The sequence below is a fragment of the Eulemur rufifrons genome, chromosome 15 (genome assembly GCF_041146395.1).
Source record: "Eulemur rufifrons isolate Redbay chromosome 15, OSU_ERuf_1, whole genome shotgun sequence".
NCBI classification, from domain to species: Eukaryota; Metazoa; Chordata; class Mammalia; order Primates; family Lemuridae; genus Eulemur; species Eulemur rufifrons.
The window spans coordinates 6,328,849-6,347,308 of record NC_090997.1 but is presented as its reverse complement, the minus strand read 5'-3'; the positions used below and the strand labels follow the sequence as shown (position 1 = coordinate 6,347,308).

Sequence of the window (18,460 nt, the reverse complement as noted above, 5' to 3'; positions counted from 1 at the left end):
AGATAATTTCTTTCTATTTTTAGTAGAGACAGGGTCTTGCTCTTGCTCAGGCTGGTCTCGAACTCCTGACCTCGAGCGATCCTCCCACCTCGGCCTCTGTGAGTGCTAGAATTACAGGCGTGAGCCACTGCGCCCGGGCTGCATTTTCTTTTGTTTATGTGTTTGTCATGGGGACCCAGATGTGTGTTCACTGGGGACCTGGGCGGGGGGGGAGTTTGAGGTTGAAGGTAAGCCTAGAAGGTGAGTGTGGCGTCAGATCTGGGACCGGGAGTGGGAAAGAATTGGTAAGGCTGTAGAAGGTGAAGATCAGGTATCCACCATGATTGCACTTTCAGACACTTTGAGAAAAGACTCTTGGAGTTCTTGTTTTCTCTGAACCTTGGTTATAAAACAAATAAACAAAAAAGTACCACTTAATATGGTTTTACGATACACACCTATCTATTAACTAAAGACACAAGGATAGAAATTTTAACACTTCTAAGAAACAATTCCTAAGAATGAAGCTCAAACACACGATCTATAACTCTCCTCGGAGCACTGGAAGTCATATTTCCGTAAGGCCAAACTTCTCAAGCTCAGAAGCTCACTAAATATTTGTTGAATGAGTGAATGGACCACTAGAGGTCTTCATCAAGGACATGAGGACCTCCAACCAATGCAGGACCCGTCCGGTGGGCCCCTCCGAGATGGTCACGAGGTCTTCCTGCACACTTCTAGTGACAGGAATCCCTCCCTCTTAGGGCAGCCTGTTCCCTGGCTGTATGACTGGGGTACAAGTTGCCGCAGCCTATTTTCTCCCAGGTTAGAACCCCTGAGGTACTCGTCTTATTGCCTCGGGTTACATTTCCCCAGAAGCAGACCCTGAAATACTGCTGAGGGGTGGGGAAGAAAAATGGAGAAGAAAAAGAAATCCAAAAAATGTTTTCTTGGGCCAGTCAGCACTGTTGGAGCTCAAGCCCAGTGGGGCTTTCTGGGGACAGTGTAGAGCGGAGCTGAGTCACCCCAACCCAGGGGTAAGGAGGCGGGGCTTTCTCCACTTACTTCCCATCCGTGATGGGGGGGGTCTCCTTCCGGGGATGTTGATTCTCCAGCATTTCCAAGTTACCCTCTAAGCTGGTGGAGGGGTCCTGCAGCCAGAAAAAAGCCCCGGGGCAGAGTCAGGTGCCGGCATTAAGTAGCCTTCAGAGTGTAGCCGTGAGAGCCAGGGGCTGGGGGTGGGGCTCCAAGAGCATCTTCTATATCTCCCCTTAGATCCCATGACTCATGTTTATTGGAACTTCTGGAAGTATTCAGACAACACAGTGCCCTTAGTAAATATCTAGCAGTCTCAAAAGACAACGTACACTAAATGACTCATTTTCCTGTCAACAACATCCCAAATAAGCAAACTGCTGATGCCAAATGAGGGTGTGACTTTTCAGTTGGCTCGGGTGGTACCAACCTCCTGTTCCCACAGTCCTGGAAATTGGATCTCCATCTCTGGGCGTCTCTCTGGCATTTATTCCCAGTCGCCTACCCCATTCCCTCCTTCTCCTTTGGCCTCCATTCTAATGGTCAGGACCCATCGGCCTCAGTAGGAAGTGAACAAACAAAATAAATTCTGCCTAGCTCCGTGGGTTGGCGCTACGTGGAGCACACAACCGGTTTGCCTGTAGAGCTCTCTCTTCTGTGTTTATTTGCCTGACAAAGATGTGCTGTAGAGCAGTGGCAAGGCCACCCTGAGGACAATTGTGTTGTGGCCAGTGACAGGAGATGGGCTGGGGTGGAGGAGTGGGATCTGGGCGGCTCCGGCAGGGTGTCCGCGAGATTCACAACTACGCTTCCCACAAGAAAGTGGGGACAGAAGGAGGATCTCACTCCCCATCCCCGGTCTGTGGCCAAGGGGGTCTGCCCAAGGCTGGGGTGGGTCGGGAGCTATGAAGGGACACAGCTGCAGGGCAGGGACAGCTGTCAGGGCAGGCCCTAGGACTGTGTGGTCCTGCGGAGGTCACAGAGGAGTGCGTCTGGGAGGTGATGAACCCTCCAGGGGCAACTTGGGGGAATTTTGAGAGGAGGCAGTTTAGAGATGGTCACCACCACCGCCTCATTCAATGACAGAGAAATTGAGACTCAGTGAGGGCCAGAGAGTCATCTGTGACACTAATGGCCAGACTGGGCCTCAAACCCAGGACTCTTAGTTCCTGGTCCTGAGTCTCTTCAGGAGGTTGTGAACTTCCCACTTCGGATGCTGAGGAATTGAGACATCTTGTGTTTGAAGTTAGTGCCTTTCAAAGCTCCTAGTTGTGCATAAGCCTTGGGAAGAGACATACAGCACCACCTCCTGTATTCCGAGTCACAGGGAGAGGGGTGACACCTCTCTGCAACTCCCTGGAGTGCAACGCAAGAGGAAAGGGCCTCTGGGGAGCTCGAACAGATTTTAGATGCTGTGTCAAGTTCACATGCTTCGCTTGTAAGAGAATTCCCGGGCACTTAACTGATTGGAGCAGGTCTGCTAAGTGTGGCTTCCTGGTATCCTAGACCCGGGCTTCTCAGATTTTAATGTGCACTTGAATCTCCTGGAGACCTTGTTGACATGCAGATTCCGACTCAGTAGGTCTGGAGCGGACTGAGAGTCGGCATTTCTGGTAAACTCCGGGTGATGAGCTGCCGCTGGCTTGAGGACCACACTTTATTTTCAAAATGCTGGTCAAGAATCACCAGGGAAGTGAAATCAACTTAGTGGATCAAGATAAATATTTTTAAAAAATGAAATAGAACATATCAGAGTCCGTGGTAAATAGTAAAGGTAGCTGTGAATTCGTGAACACTTGGTTTAGGCTATTTATATACATGTGGGTGGGGTGGGTTATACAATGCGCCTGTTTACCTTGGGCGGAGGTCAAGGTAGTGTGAGAAATGCTGCCCTAGATCAGCGGCACTTTAGAAGCAGGAAATGAGATGGACGCACGCATATGAGAGAGGGGTGGGGTGGAGTGGGGAGGATGGGGATTCCAAGTGAATGTTCTGGAAGTTGTGAGTATTGACAGTGATGTCATCACCTGACAATGAAAAGAAATATGGCAAACAGTGGACAGATGGGAAATTCCAAAAACTATTAATTTAGGGAAAGAGAACCTCCCTCTTCCCTAAACGCAGGGCCCGGGGCTAGACCATGTGCTTTTTTGTGCAAATTGAAAAGACTCCTCATTTGGAAAGAAGGCAAGCAAAGCCCGGGCTGGATTTTACCTCCACTCTCTCATTCCTCCCCTCAGTCGGTGCCTTTGTGCAGCACACGGCACAGCTGTTAGCGCTGGCCCTGCCCCCACAGTCTGGGGGTGCCCATAAAGCTCAGTGTGCTCACCAAGAAAGGACTGTAAGCTGGGACAACGGGGCCAAGCGCCAGGGTGACAGATTGGAGGGGTCTCTGAAGACACGGTGACACGCAATAAACTGAGAGCAGTGATGAGTGACAAGCCACAGGCATCATGGAAGAGTAACAGGCTAGTCCCTCTGTTTTCAGGCTGGTCTCCACCAATGAGGATGCTGACAACCATATTAAAGGCCGTTTGCTGAGCTTGCACTGTTGTATTGCGCATGTTGTATTTGTCGTCTGATTGAATATACTCAGTAGGCCTCAGAAGTAGCTTCTTTTATTATCCCTGCCTTACAGATGTGAAAACTGGGCCTTAGAGTGAGGTGAATGATCTTGTCCAGTCACCAACAGTAAAATGGTGGAGTTGAATCTTGGACCTGCATCCCTCAGACCCCACAGCTGTTGTTTATTCTGAGCAACAGCTTCCAGCACGTCAGGTGAGGATAGCTCCCAGTTTTAGGGTACTGGCCAAGCACTTTAACTGTTTCCTGCATTCTTCCTGCAAGGGGACCCTACAGGGTAGACAGAAGCCAGCTGTTTGTTCTGATTCGTTCTGAAGGCTAGTCCAGCTCTGTTGCTCCTGGAGGTCACTAGACCTAGTAAACCGCAGGGGTGTGGTGGGAAACAGCTTGATCAGGTGGGGAGGGGCAGCTTGAGGGGTCTGGAAACCAGGACAGAGAGGCTTTGACTTGATGGGCTTGCTAATTTGATTTCTTGAGCAAGAGAGTGAAAGGGGTGCTGTGGGAAGAGAGGTCTGGTTGGGGTGGGGTGGGGGGCTGAAGAGGGGGCTGGCCAGGAGGCCTGGGGGAGTTCCCACACTGATTTGCGCAGCTCACTTATTTAGGCAATTCATATTTATTGAGCATCTGCTCTGTGCCAGGCAGTGCTCTAGGTGCCAGAGAGACAACAGTGACGAGGCAGGCAAAGTCTGCACCTCCTGGAGCTGACGTTTTAGTCGTTTTAGTCGGGGGAGCAGTGACTATGTACAGGAGCACCACAGGGGCCCTGGAGGGCCCTGCGGCTGAGCAGGCGGAGAGGAGCCCCCGCAGCCAGCCCTGCTGGGGCGATGGGGGAGGCACCGAGCTCTCCAGCTGTGTCCTGGACTGGCAGCTCCTCTGGCCTCCCCAGCTGGGGGCTCTGTCTAGATCTGTCCCGGGAGCTGGAAATCCCTGGTGAGCAGGCCACCAAGCAGGGAGAGTAAGAGTGTATCTGGCTGGAGTCTCGAGAGACAAAGACGGCTAATGGGAAGAAACCGCAAATGCCGTGGATTATGCTGAGAGAGGGAGAGGCCGTGGGCTGGTCTGCAGGCGAAGCCCCTGAATTTAACTTGGTTAGATTGTTACAGGGGGTCCCAGTTAGGCTCATCCTGGTGACTAGATCAGGGAGACTTCTTGGGAGTAATTGACGCCTTAGGTAATGCTTGCCCGCATGTGTGCTGGCACCCGTGCATTTTGCACGTGTTGCCTCATCTGACATGCAGAGCTCCATTTGTCTTGGAAAGCACGTACCACATGCCAGACACTTCTCTTTAAACTGGTTATCCCTAGCATCCGTGTGACAGCTCTGTGTGGCTGGTACAGTCTTGTCGTCACCCCCATTTTATAGATGAGGAAACTTAGGCATAGTCTTAGGTCACAGTTTACAGCTGGTCCGGCACCATCATCTGTGCTTTTGATGCTGTCATTGTTTTTACTTTTACTTTTTTGTGTGTGGCATAACTTACATACAGTCAAGTGGACAGATATCAAGTGTGCAGCTCCGTGAGTTTTATGTATACACCTGTGTAGCCACCACCCAGATCGAGATGTAGAACATTTCCAACGCCCGAGGAGTGTCCCTTGTGCCTCTTCCCAGTCAATTCCCATCCTAAAGGTGACCACTATTCTGATTTTTATCCGCAGATTAGCATGTCTGTTTGTGATCATAGTTTTATATCTTGCTTTTTCCTCCTCAACATAGTGTCTTTGAGCTTTATCCACGTGTCGTGTGTAGCAGTGTGCGTACTTTCTGGTTTTCCTGAGCAGCAGCCCGTTGCATGGAAATACCACAATGTGTCCATTCTCCAGCTGATGGACGTTTAGGATGTTGCCGGTTCCTTTCTTTTATGAACAAAGCCCCTGTGGACGTTCAGATGCACATCTGTGGGTGGAGGTGTTCACCAGCTCTTGGGTCTCTACCTGGGAGTGGCAGTGCTGGGTGGCATGTAGCCCAGGCTCCTGACCACTGCTGCACACTGACCCTCAAACAGCAGGGGAGCCCACCAGAGAGGCGGTATTATTGCCCCATTTCACAGAGGGGAGATTGAGGCTTAGACAGGGTGGGTGGCTTATCTGAGGTGACTTGGTGCTATGGTTTGAATGTCCCCTTCAAAACTCACGTTGAAACTTAATCCCCAGTGTCACAGTATTGAGAGGTGGGGCCTTTAAGAGGCGATTGGGTCAGGAGGGCTCCGTCCACGTGAATGGATTATTCAGAGATGAATGGATTAATGGGTCCATGGATTAGTGGGTTATCACTGGAGGGGAACTGGTGGCCTTATAAGAAGAGGAGAAGAGACCTGAGCTAGCACATGAGCATGCTCAGCCCCTGGCCATGAGTTGCACTGCCTTGAGACTCTGCAGAGTCCCCACCAGCAAGAAGGATCTCACTAGATGCAGCCCCTCAACCTTGGACTTCTCATTCCCCATAAGTGTGAGAAATAAATTCCTCTTCTTTATAAATTCTCCAGTTTCAGGTATTCTGTTATAAGCAACAGAAAATGGACTAAGACACTTGGTTAGCAAAGGGCTGAGCTGGAACCTGGACCTTGAGCTTGGGGATTTGGTCCAGCACTAGGTGGCTGATCTGTGAGGGGCAATGCTGCAGGCGTGAGGGCCTTTTAGCCACTGCTAGGTCTGATTGAGACCCTGGTGGCTGACCCACTGCTTGGGACCTGGTCATCTGCTGGGGGCTCAAGTCCATTGGAAAGCCCTTGGACCTTAGTATTCTTTGAAAACATGGTGAACAAAATGGTCCCTCTTCCATACCGTTGGACTGGAGGTGTTGGTGGCAACGGGGTGAAAGGTGAAGCAGGAGTGAGCGCAGGGTAATGACAGAGAGTGGTGACAGACCTTAAGTTTCCAGGTGCTACTGCAGGCTGTGTGTGACCTCATGGTTCCTTGGAGACATCTTGGTAAGTCCCCTGCCCATGTCTCTGGACCTGGGGAGCAGGACTGTATCTGTGGTTGATGATGTCTGCAAAGTGCAGGGTTTTCCCCTCTCAGTGTAATTTTAGTGTTTTCAGGAAGATGGAACAGCCAGATGGGTATGTAATCCACCTCCACCCTCTAGCCAAACCCAGGAAAACATACCCCTCTGACTGAGAAATCATAATTATGAATTTTTAGGCTGACAGCATCAAGTATAGTGGACCAGAAATGTGAATTCAGATAACATGCCATTGGCAGTTGCCCCCCAGCCCCAGAAGCCCTGGCAGGCTGTGGAGGCCTGACATTGACCATCTTGCGATCTCTGCATTTTACACTTTTCAGCTTTTTATGTCTCATTTGTGTATCACCAGACTGATCTCCCCATGGAGACTCTAAATTCCTATTTTCAATAGCAAGACATCTTTTTCCCAGCACTCCTGCTGTTAAAATGATAGCTCATTCTTCTCGTGTCTGTCCCTGACCATAGAGGTGACACGTCCTGTCTCTTGTTTATTGATGAATTTGCTCTACCACAGGGGTTCTCACCTGGCAGCAGTTTTGCCCCCCTCCCCTCAGGGACATTTGGCCATGTCTGGAGACATTTTTGGTTGTTAGAATTGGGCTGGCATGGAGTAGGTAGAGACCAGCGGTGCTGCTAAACATCCCAGGATGCACAGGACAGCCCCTACAGCAAAGAATGATCAGGCCCAGAGTGTCACTAGTGCCAAGGTTGAGAAATCCTGCTCCACTCTGAATTATTGGTAAGATTTTTTTTGTCTTTAAAAAAAAAAATCAATTTAAGATGCTCTTGACCTATGATAGGCATTAGCCTTTTATCTCTCATCTGCATTACAACTATTTCCCCGAAACCTATCCCTTTTAGTTTTGTTTATGGTATCTTTTGTCACACGCATAAAAAATTAGTGTAGTCAAATGTGTCTTTCATTTTGATTATGGCCTCTGAGTTTCCTGTGTGGTTGAGGTGTTCCCTACCCTTGTTAATGCTTATTATTTTCTATTTCTACTGCTATTAACACTTACATTGTTCTATTCTCTAATACGACATTTAATAGAACCCATAACAGAGGGTGGGGGTGGCATTTAAACTGCCTGGAAGTGATTTTTGTGAATGGTGGGAGGGGAGGGTCCAAATATATTTTTTTCCAGGTGGAGAGCCAGTTGTGTTTTTACCATATCCTAGCACTGAATTAACATCCCACCTCTGTCCTGCATTAGCTGTGCACACAGACACAGGCACGCGAGTTGCACACGCACTTATTGCTGGGCTCCGTCTTCTTTTCCAGGCACCTCCCCCTTCCCTCCGACCTGTTTTCCTGTCAGGCCTGAGCTTAAGACCAGTCAATCTTACTTACATGGCACAAAGGTCACTTCTCACCTCTGTTCTTTTTTTCCCCTCTAAATAATTTCTGGGGCAATTTCAGACATTTATTCTTCCCTCTTATTCATTCTTAGGTCCCCAAATAGAAGTAAGGGAAACCTCTCCTAACGCCCAGACTGGGCTCCGGGTTTCCCTTTGTGCTCTGACTAGGACTGTCATTAGACACTGGTTGTGGGGTCCCTCCCTCCTGCCACACCTGCCCCATGCCGAGTCCTGGCAGTGACACAGTGCCTGGCACGGGGCTGGTGCTCATTAGGTATTGGCTGAGTGAATGATGCAGACCTTTTTTAAAAAAAACATTAATTTGGCCGGGCGCGGTGGCTCACGCCTGTAATCCTAGCACTCTGGGAGGCTGAAGAGGGAGGATCGCTTGAGGTCAGGAGTTCGAAACCAGCCTGAGCAAGAGCGAGACCCTGTCTCTACTAAAAATAGAAAGAAATTATATAGACAGCTAAAAATATATATAGAAAAATTAGCCGGGCATGGTGGCGCATGCCTGTAGTCCCAGCTACTCGGGAGGCTGAGGCAGGAGGATTGTTTGAGCCCAGGAGTTTGAGGTTGCTGTGAGCTAGGCTGATGCCATGGTACTCTAGCCCGGGTGACAGAGCAAGACTCTGTCTAAAAAAAACAAAAAAACATTAATTTTATTTTGTGTGTTGCTTTGAGTAGAGGGCAGTCAGAGGTTGGTTTAGCCTTTGTCATTGCCACGGTGTGGCTGTGGACAGTTGCTTCTCTCCTCTGCCTCAGCTTTCTTACTTGTAAAACTGAACCCGGTGAGCTCTGAGTCTTCATACCAATGCAGTCATAAAATTTAATTTTAAATATTTTTTTTAATTCAGGAAGGTGCCCACAAAGGCAAATGTGCCAAGGGTCCATGCAAGTCATGATGTGGCCCCGTTAAACACAACGCAAATCAGTGACGTAAATAACTGGCATTAGGAGCACAGTAGGCCCAGGCAGAGTGGAAACGTGGGGAGAATGAAGCAGCCACTTGCCCGGGGATTGCCAGAAATAAGGGTGCACAGACTGGAGACGGGTGCAGGAGACTGCCTGTCCTCTGGGATGTTCCAGAGGACACCCAGCTCTGAGCTGGCACCATGGAGCAGAGAGACCTGGGTTCCAGGCCTGGCTGTACCTCCTGCTACCTGCGTGACTGTGGGCTAATCACTTAGCCTCTGGGAGCCTCACTGCCTCCTCTGGGAGACTGTAGCAATAACACCCCATTCGTAGGACAGTCATCCAACACGTGTTGATTAGGCACCTGCTGTGTTCCAGGCACTGTTCTAGGTGCTGAATACACAGGACAGTGCACCCCAGCACACCCAGTCCAGTGCCTGGCACATAGGAGCTCCCAATTAAACATTTGTTGAACGAATGATTGGAAAACAGGTCGGCGGGAGGGAGTACCAACAATAAATAAGTGAATACATATTGTGTGTGTGCATATACATATAATGATAAACATGAACATATATCAAATGTGAAATATAATTACAAAGAAAGTAAGGTACCAGGAACGGAAAGAACGGGACACAGTGACAGAGCAGATGATGGGGCTTGGGGAGCAGGACAGGAGAGCATCTGCCCCGAGAGAGCTCTCAGGGCAAACAGGGCCTGACACAGGACTGATGACAGATGGACAGGGAGAGGTCCCGGTCCTACCGCGTGCCCTGTCCCTCCACCTCCCCCCAGCCCCTGTCCTTGCCGGTTGCAGGCATCCAGCCTGCGCTCTGGAGCAGGGAGGACGTGCTGCACTGGCTGCGCTGGGCGGAGCAGGAGTACTCTCTGCAGCGCGCCCGGGAGCACAGGTTCCAGATGAACGGCCGCGCCCTCTGCATCCTCACCAAGGACGACTTCCGGCACCGCGCCCCGGGTTCAGGTCAGGGAAACTCGCTGGCCTTCCCCCAAACATTTTGATGGGACCCCTGGGAGGCCAGAGGGACCCAGGGAGGGAGATCGAGGGGGTCTTCCTCAGGGAACTGTGCTCACAGCCAGCACTGTCCTTAAATGTCTGCCTGGTGGTTCCCAGCCGGGGCGGGCCTCGGCAAAGGAGACAGTCCGGCTGCTGGTTTCGGAGCCGTAGGGGCCTGTCCTCTCTCCCTCTCCCCTCCCCTTGCCGCGGCCCTTGTCTCCTCTTCCATTTCCACCCTCCCGCCTCCCACGCCCCCTACATCTATCAATATTAAAACAACCACCACCACCACCAGGGAAAGATCCAAAATTCATTCACACTGAGGTATAAATGACTGATAACAGCAAAAGCCTTCCTCCTCAACGTGAGTTTTCAACCAGAAACTAGGTCTGGTCTGAGGTCAAGGGAACGAATGTCCCGTGACGGTGTTTCTGCAGCACGGAGTTTGGCCCGGGAGAGCAGTGGGGGGCGGGGGGGCAGCACAGCCCTTCGGAGTCCCTGGAATCACCTCTGATGCCCACAGCACCTGTTTTCAGCAGGCGCTTCACGTTTGTGCCTGTTTGGTATCTTTTCCTTAAAAATACACTCATGTTTTGTTCCCGTCTTTTGGCCAAGCAAGCCCATGGCGTTTGTGGCAAAGAGATTTTCTCAAATATTCTCTTCACTCCTTTTCTCCTACCAAGCCACAGCCAGTCTCATGTCCCATCCACCCAAGTCCTGTCACCCGCTTTCCCCTGTGAGCCTCTGCCAGTGGCTGCTGGGACTTGAGTCCCTTTAGTCCTCGGATTTAAGAGCTCTGGGGCGTGGTGGGGGCGGGCAGGGACAGACAGGCAAGGCTTCAGGCTCCCGGCACAGCCGTGACAGTCCTACACTGAGGCGACACTGGGGAGCAGGCGAGCTTGGGTCTGGTCCCCATCACGCCCATGTCTGTCTTTCCTGCTCCCCACAAGCACCTCTGGTCCTTGAGTGCCCGCCACCTACACCTCACCCGGCTGGCTGCCCGGAACCCCCAGGCTGGCTCTCTGCCCATGGATCCCCCTCCTTCCTGCCCTACTGTCAGCACCTTAGCCCGAAGGTGCAACCATGGACAGGGCCAGATCCCGCCTTGTAGCAAGAGACTAGGACTGTTTTGCTCCTTAGAAAGCCGAGGCAGCCTTTTAATAAAGCTTGGGGATCCCATGAGCCTTAGAAGAACTGTCACTGCCCCCAGGGACATGAGGTACAGTTGTACAGTTTGTGCACTGCACACAGGCCCTCAGCTGGGGGTGTGTGTGGGCTGCTTCTGCAAGCTTTGCCCTGGAGGCGGCTGCATCCGGGGCAGGAAGGGATGGCTTTCTAATATGCTTCCACCAGGGGGCGACACGGGCACAGCCCATCACCAGCCCCCGGCCTCCTGCTTGTGCGGGCCTCACCCTGAGAGGCAGGTGGCCGCACAGAAGGAGGCTGGCCCCACCCTCCCGGCCTGCTCAGCGTCCTGCCCTCCCATCCGCCCACCCCAGGTGACGTCCTGTATGAGCTGCTCCAGTACATCCAGACCCAGCGGCGAGCCCTGGTGTATGGGCCCTTTTTTGGAGGGGCCTTCAGGCAGAAGATGCTCACCCAGCACCCCTCCAGGCCCCTGGAAGGGGAAGGTGAGGAAGCTCTTCGTGGAGCTCTGAGCCCCTCAGCTGAGCCTCACTGGGCGGGCAGGGCTTCCTCCGGGTGGAGCAAGGAAAGAGACCGGCGTGGGCTGAGCTGCTCCCTCCCGGCTCTGCCCTCCCGGCCTGGGCGCTCCTGGCAGCCCTGCCTACCGCAGCCCTCCCGTCTCTCCCCACTGCTCTGCTGTCCTCTGCAGCAAAGCGTTGTCCGTATCGTGTCTCAGTTTCCTCTCCTGATCTCTCCATGGAAACCGTTCCTGTCAGGGTCCCAGGGACCTGAACATGGGGATGTCCATGTCCACGCTCAGTCGTTATTCACTGTGACCTCTCACGGCCTTTGACCCAGGGGTCACCCCCTTCCCCCAAACTCTTTCCCCCCTTGGCTTCCAGGACACCTACTCACCTGGGTCTCCTCTGCCCCTCTGGTCTTCCCTTCTCCATCTCCTTTTCTGGTTTCTCCTCTTCTCCCCACTTCTAAATGCCGAGGCACCCCAGGGTCAAGGGCCTCTCGTGTTCTCTATCTGCACTCAGACCCCGGGTGTTAGACACCATGAAATGCCAATGATTCCCATATATGCCTCGACCTCCAAATTCCAGACGTGCACGCCGCGCACTGCCTGCCTCACGCCTCCACCGGGATGGCCCCGACAGCCCTAACCCAAATGCCCCCTCCTCTCCTAGGATCCCCACCCCAGCAAACCCCAGCTCCATTCTTCCAGTTGCTCAAACCAAGACACTAGACATCATCTTTGTTTTTTTTTTTTTTTTGAAACAGAGTCTCACTCTGTTGCCCAGGCTAGAGTGCCGTGGCGTCAGCCTAGCTCACAGCAACCTCAAACTCCTGGGCTCAAGCGATCCTCCTGCCTCAGCCTCCCTAGTAGCTGGGACTACAGGCATGCGCCACCACGCCCGGCTAATTTTTTCTATATATGTTTTTAGCTGTCCAGCTAATTTCTTTCTATTTTTAGTAGAGACGAGGTCTCGCTCTTACTCAGGCTGGTCTCGAACTCCTGAGCTCAAACTATCCGCCCATCTCTGCCTCCCAGAGTGCTAGGATTACAGGCGTGAGCCACCGCGCCTGGCCTAGACATCATCTTTGATTCCTCTCTTTCTCCCCACCCTCATCCCAACTGTCCACAAATCCTTGTCAGCTCTATCTTCAAATTCATCCAGAATCCAGCCTCTTCCAGTCCTCCACTGCGGCCCCTGGTCCCCCCCCCCATCGCCTCTGCAGAACCTCCTCACTGGTCTGCTCACCTCCGCTCTTGACCTCCTGTGGTCTGTTCTCAACAGAGCGGCCAGGTCAAGTCACTCCTCTGCTCAGAGTCCTCCAGTGGCTCCCTTCTCACTCGGAGCCACAGCCACAGTCCTTACAATGACATCCTGCCCCTGCCCTCCTCTCCAACCCCTCTCCCCCTTGCTTGTGCTGATCTAGCCAGCCAGGCCTCCTTGTTCATGGAACAAGTCTGAGACACTCCTGCCTCAGGGCCTTTGCACTTGCTGTTCCCGCTGCCTGGCATTCTCCCCGCTGCTCTAGATACCCACGTAGCTCACGCCTTGCCTCCTGCAGGTCTCTGTTCAAATGTGACCACGTGAGCGAGGCCTGACGGACCTCTCTAAAATTGCAGCCCTGCACTTTTCCCCATCTCTCTATCTGCCTTATGGTGCTCTATTTTTTTCTCTCCATATTATATACTGTTTCTATTTCTTTTTTTATTTTAATTGTCTACCCACCCACTAGAATATAAGTTCCCCAAGGGCAGGGGCTTTTTTGGGGCTCAACGATGTGTCCTCAAGATTCTTAGAACAATGCCTGATTTACAGAAGTTTCTCAATAAATATGTATTGGGCAAATACAGGGGACACTGGATACAGGGCACCTGGGTTCTAGACCCAGCTCTGTCACCTGCTGGCTTTGCAACCAGTTTCACGGATGAGGAAACAGGCTTGGGAGGTTAAGCTACTTGTCCAGGGGCTGCAGTTAGCACCTGGGCTACTGGCCCTCACACCCTGCCCTCCACTCCCTCCCTGACCTTCTAACCAGGGGCTGGGTGGAGGCAGAGCATCAGGGGTGCTGCCCCACGGGGCCCCCAGGCTCGCCATTAAGGGGCTGGGGTGGGGGAGGCTTGGGGCCCACAGAATCAACGTGCTCATCTGCTTGCAGAGGGGACCGGGCCCTTTCGGGCGGCCCACCGAAGGGGCCTCCTGCAGCAGCCACCACACCCAGGGCTTGCCAGCTCCTTCAGCCACCGGGATGCCCCGGGCCTGGCCAGGTCGCCCCTCGGCGGGGAGGAGTCCCTCAGCTTATCTCACTGTGTGGAGCTCGGCTGCAAGACCGAGGGGGTCTTCTCCTTCCCCACGATGCCGCAGGCCCCCATGGACGGCAGGATCGCCAGTGAGTAGGAGGCTGTTTCTCGGGGAGGGGAAGGTGGGTGAGGCCAAGTCCCAGAGGGGTCATGGGTGATAAGGACCAGGGTTGTTTTGCCTGGATGATAGGGGGTTTGTACTGGGGCCTGGGGGGTGAGTGGGCTGCCCGTTTCACAGATATGGAAACCAAGGCACAGGAGGTTAAGTAACTTCCCCAAGATCACCCAGCACTGGTGGAGTTGGGATGTGAACGGGGGCAGTCTGGCTCCAGAGCCTGAGCTCCAACCAAATAACACACTTCCACTTTGCATTCATTGTCAAAGGATTGATTAACAGACGGGCAACGAGACAGACTGAGAGCACAGCTGCCCAACTTTCTGAAGCATGTTTTCTAGCCACGGTGGGGCCACCACAGAGGGGGCAGGAGCCTGGCATCTGGGTTGGAAATAACTGAAAGTCACTAAAGACACAATTATTGGCCCAACACATAAGAATGATAAACTTGAGGTGATGGATACCCTAAAATCCCTGACTTGATCATTACATTCTGTGCATGTAACCAAATGTCACTTATACCCCGTAAGTATGTACAAGTATTACGTATCAGTTAAAACACAATTATTGGACCTGTTTCATTGTAATGCTGGCATTCTTGGAGCACTTCCCGTACACCAGCCACTGCACTAAGGGTTTTGGCCTGCTGTGTTCCAATCCTCACACCACCCCGGCGAGGAAACTGTGGCTCAGAAGAGGCCGGGTGACTTGCCTGGGAGGGCCCAGCCAGCAGGCCCAGGCACTGGCAGTTAAGATCACAGTTGCTCCCGGATCCCGCTGCCACCTGCCCTGCATGATGGCACGTTCGCTGTTCCTGAGCCTCCCCTTTAGGGGCTCGGGAGGATGGGTGTTATAGGGATTAGACGTCAGGGGGCTGAGCCGCTGGGCAGGGGCAGAGAAGGACCTGGAGTCCAAGGCCCGGCCACCGACCCCTGGGCCCCTTGCCTGCCCTGTCACGAAGGAGCCTGGCTTTGCTGGGCTCGACTCCCCACCTGCCTAATACTTAGGGGCTTGGCCACTTCAGACACATCCGGACCTCCCCGACCCCATTTCCTCACCTCTTCCTGGGGATAAAGGTAGCCACTTCCTAGGGTTGTGCCCACTGAATGAGACAGTGAAGGAGACCCCATAATTGGCTATTTCTGCTAATACCATCATCTTCACCACCCTGCTGGTGCTCCCAGGGCCCTGGCCTCAAGGTTCCTGAGAGCACCTTTGTAACACCTGTCCTTATAGTTCCAATAAGGCTGCTGCACCCCTGTGCTAAATTGCAGACTGCCGGCTACTGTGGGATTACGTGTATCAGCTGCTCCTGGACACCAGGTATGAGCCCTACATCAGGTGGGAAGACAAGGACGCCAAGATCTTTCGAGTTGTGGATCCAAATGGGCTCGCCAGACTCTGGGGAAACCACAAGGTGAACCTCAGTCAGCAGGTGAAATGGTCTCAACATTTCCAGAAGAGAATAGAGCAGGGGGTCAGAGTGGACCCCTCAGCACTAGAAGACAGTCCTCAACTGATGGGGCCTTCACCAGTAGCCCCAGAAGTGCCAGGATCATTTTATTTTGGGAGATACTCAGGGACAGGCGGTTACCTCCTATGGGTGGGGAATGTCCCTGAAACTCAACAATTGTGCCTTCTGATTGCTAAATCTTACCTTTGCTTAACATTTGAGGCTTTCAAAGCATGTTTACATGAATTGCACAGTGAATGCTGTGGGTGGTTGGGCCCGATGAGGAAGTTGGGACAGAAACTCAGGTCTCAGGCCCCACGGGAGCATCAGCTGTCACAGCCGGAAAGGCCTGGGAATGGCTGAGGCCGCATGTAGGAGAATGACTACACCTACACGGGTGTCTGCGAGGTGATCTTAGGCGGTTGACCCCAAATTCTCATAATTAAGTATTTATTTTTGAATTAAGATTTAAAAATGTGACTACTATTCCTATTTCATGATTTATAGTAGTAATGTAAAGAATGTGTCCTTTTTAAAATATAAAGAAGTTTAACTAAAAAAAAAAAATGGATCCTTTAAAGAAAACTATTAACAATATTGGTAATGGGCAGTTTATAGCGATTCCTAAAATGCAGTCGTGTCTGATTGCCAGGCACCGGTCTGAGGGCTTTGCCTGCATCAACTCATTTAATGCTCCCAACCACCTTGTGAGGTGAGCGTTACTGGATGCAGAAACTGAGGCACAGTGAGGGTTAACGACTTGCCCCAGAGTTTACTTCTCCTCCCTGCCCCCAGCGCCCGCAAGGGACTTGAACCCAGGCTGTGTGGCCCGTGCTCCACTGTATTATGTTGCTCTTAGCAGTGCTGGTGGCCGAAAGGATGCAAACAACAGCAGTTCGGGGTTACTTATCTGGTCCAATCCCCATAGAACACAGGGAGGGAGACGCCCAGAGAGCAGCAATTCCACTTAATGAGCACATACTACATGTCAAGCACTGTGCTAAGTGGCTTCATGGATTAGCTAATTCAATCCTCACAAGAAACAAGTGAGACAGATGCTCTCCTTCTCCTTATGTAGCCGGGAAAACAGACTCAGAGAGGTAAGGAAACTTGTCCAAGGTCACACAGCTGCCAAGTGGTGGAGCTGGGGCTTCATGCCAAACCCCAGGCTCTCTGATCTGACCCTGCACTGCCTACACTCCACAGACAGGAAAAAAGACTTGGCCAAAGTCACACAGCTGGTGGCAAGGTCATCCGTGCCACTGCACCATGGTATCTCTCTGATTGCATTCCCCACAAATGTGTACACTTATTTGTTACTGCTTGTGACATTTGCTATTTGAAAGTGACATATAGTTCCCTCCCACCCCACAGTCTCAGCTGGGTAGGTGAGAAAACATCCTGTTATTTCTTCCCCAATCTCCCCCTCCCTTTCCCCTTCCAAACTCCAGCAAGCTCTTATAAACCCTCACAGAATCCTGGGCAGAGGGGCGTAAGAAGCCACCTGGTCTGACCTGCTCCCTTCCAGGTGTGGAAAACCAGGCCTGGAAGAAGCTGGGTGTGGAGTGGGGGTCTGATGTGGGCTGCTTTGCGTTCCAGAACCGGGTGAACATGACCTACGAGAAGATGTCCCGTGCCCTGCGCCACTATTATAAGCTGAACATCATTAAGAAGGAGCCTGGGCAGAAACTCCTGTTCAGGTGAGCAGCCTAGGGGCTGAGGCAAAAAGGGGAAGCAGGGCGGTGGTTTGGTGGGCTGGGGCAGGAGCTGATTCGCAGTTACACCCTGAATTCCAGATTTCTAAAGACTCCGGGAAGGATGGTCCAGGACAAGGACAGCTGCTTGGAACGGTTGGAGAGCCAGGAGTTCAAGGACGAGATGTCAGAAGTCTCTCTGTGACGGGCAGGAGGACTCCCATGAAGACAGCCTCCTTCCTCCTCCCGGGGCAGCAGGGATCCCCAGCCGGGCCTTGTACCCATGAGACCGCAGCCGTTGTCTTGGGCCTCAGAGCTGCCTGGGGACCTGGGAGGGCTAGGATGCCTCACATCCAGGACGGTGGAGGTAGGGGTCATCCTTTGGGTAGAATGCCCTACCCCTTGGGACCTGCCTCCCTCCGAGAGGAAGCCCGACGTGGACAGGGCATCCAGCCCAACGCCTTCAGTTTGCAGAAACGACTGGAGTGGGAGTGGGAAGGGAGTGGGCCTCAGATTTCCTCATCTGTAAAAGGGGCTCATAATAACCCACCCTCAGGGGCTGCTGCGTGAAGTGGGAGAAAGGCCAGTGCTGTGTCGGCCTTTGGAACAATAACAACATTGGTCGCCGATGTTTCTCAAGTGCTTGCTACATGCCAGGCCTCGTGCTGAGGGCCTTGCACATGTTTTATCTCACTTAATTCACACACCAACCCCCTCAGGTTTAAAGACAAAGAAACTGAGGCAGAGGCTCGCAGAGCTGGCGTGTCCCTCCAAAACACAGCGCCGTGACCTGTTTTCCTTCAGTGCCTCTGAACGTATCTGGGCAATTCTCAGACAGAGGCCCTGGCCTGCACTCTCAATCTTCACTTCTGCGCTCCTGTCCCTGCATCTGCCATGCGACCTTGGGCAAGATGCTCTTCCTCTCTGGAGCCTCAGGCTTCCCTTCTGTAAAATGGGGATGCGTCTCCTGACCTGGTCTCACAGGGCTGCCGGGAAGCCCCAGTAAGGCGGTATTCGTGCAGTGCGCGTACATGCCTGCTCTGCGGTAGCCATGAACACTGCAAACCCAAAGCACCTGCGTCCTGTGGGTTCGGCTCCCTCCCCTCCCCCCCTGCCCCAGCACCAAGTGGGGCCTGTGCCCTTGCAACCCCCCAGGGAAGGATGGGGGAGAAAGAGCAGGGAGCGTTTTCACTGACTCGAAAACAACTTCTTGGATGCACATCTTCTTCCTCGGAAGGAGGAAGCCGCCTCTGCCCCGGGCCCTCTGCAAGTCAGGAAACTCCTGTCTCCGGGGAGCCCGCGCTGGCCTGAGTCCCTGCACAGGAGAAGTCGATAAGGATTCTCGGACTTTGGGACGCAAAGCTGTGACAGCTTATGAGCAGGGAAACTCCTGGCTTGGTC

The 18,460-nt window shown here is 52.7% G+C and overlaps 1 protein-coding gene across 1 annotated transcript; it reads left to right on the top strand.

Annotated features, from left to right (window-relative positions):
* Positions 1-9,699: 9,699 nt before the first annotated feature.
* ETV7 (ETS variant transcription factor 7) lies at positions 9,700-17,285 on the top strand. Its single transcript, XM_069488453.1, has 6 exons — positions 9,700-9,821; positions 11,354-11,485; positions 13,656-13,886; positions 15,187-15,329; positions 16,965-17,065; positions 17,162-17,285. The coding sequence occupies exons 1-6, from the start codon at positions 9,758-9,760 to the stop codon at positions 17,262-17,264; spliced, it is 774 nt and encodes a 257-aa protein (XP_069344554.1). The 5' UTR covers positions 9,700-9,757; the 3' UTR covers positions 17,265-17,285.
* Positions 17,286-18,460: the final 1,175 nt, after the last annotated feature.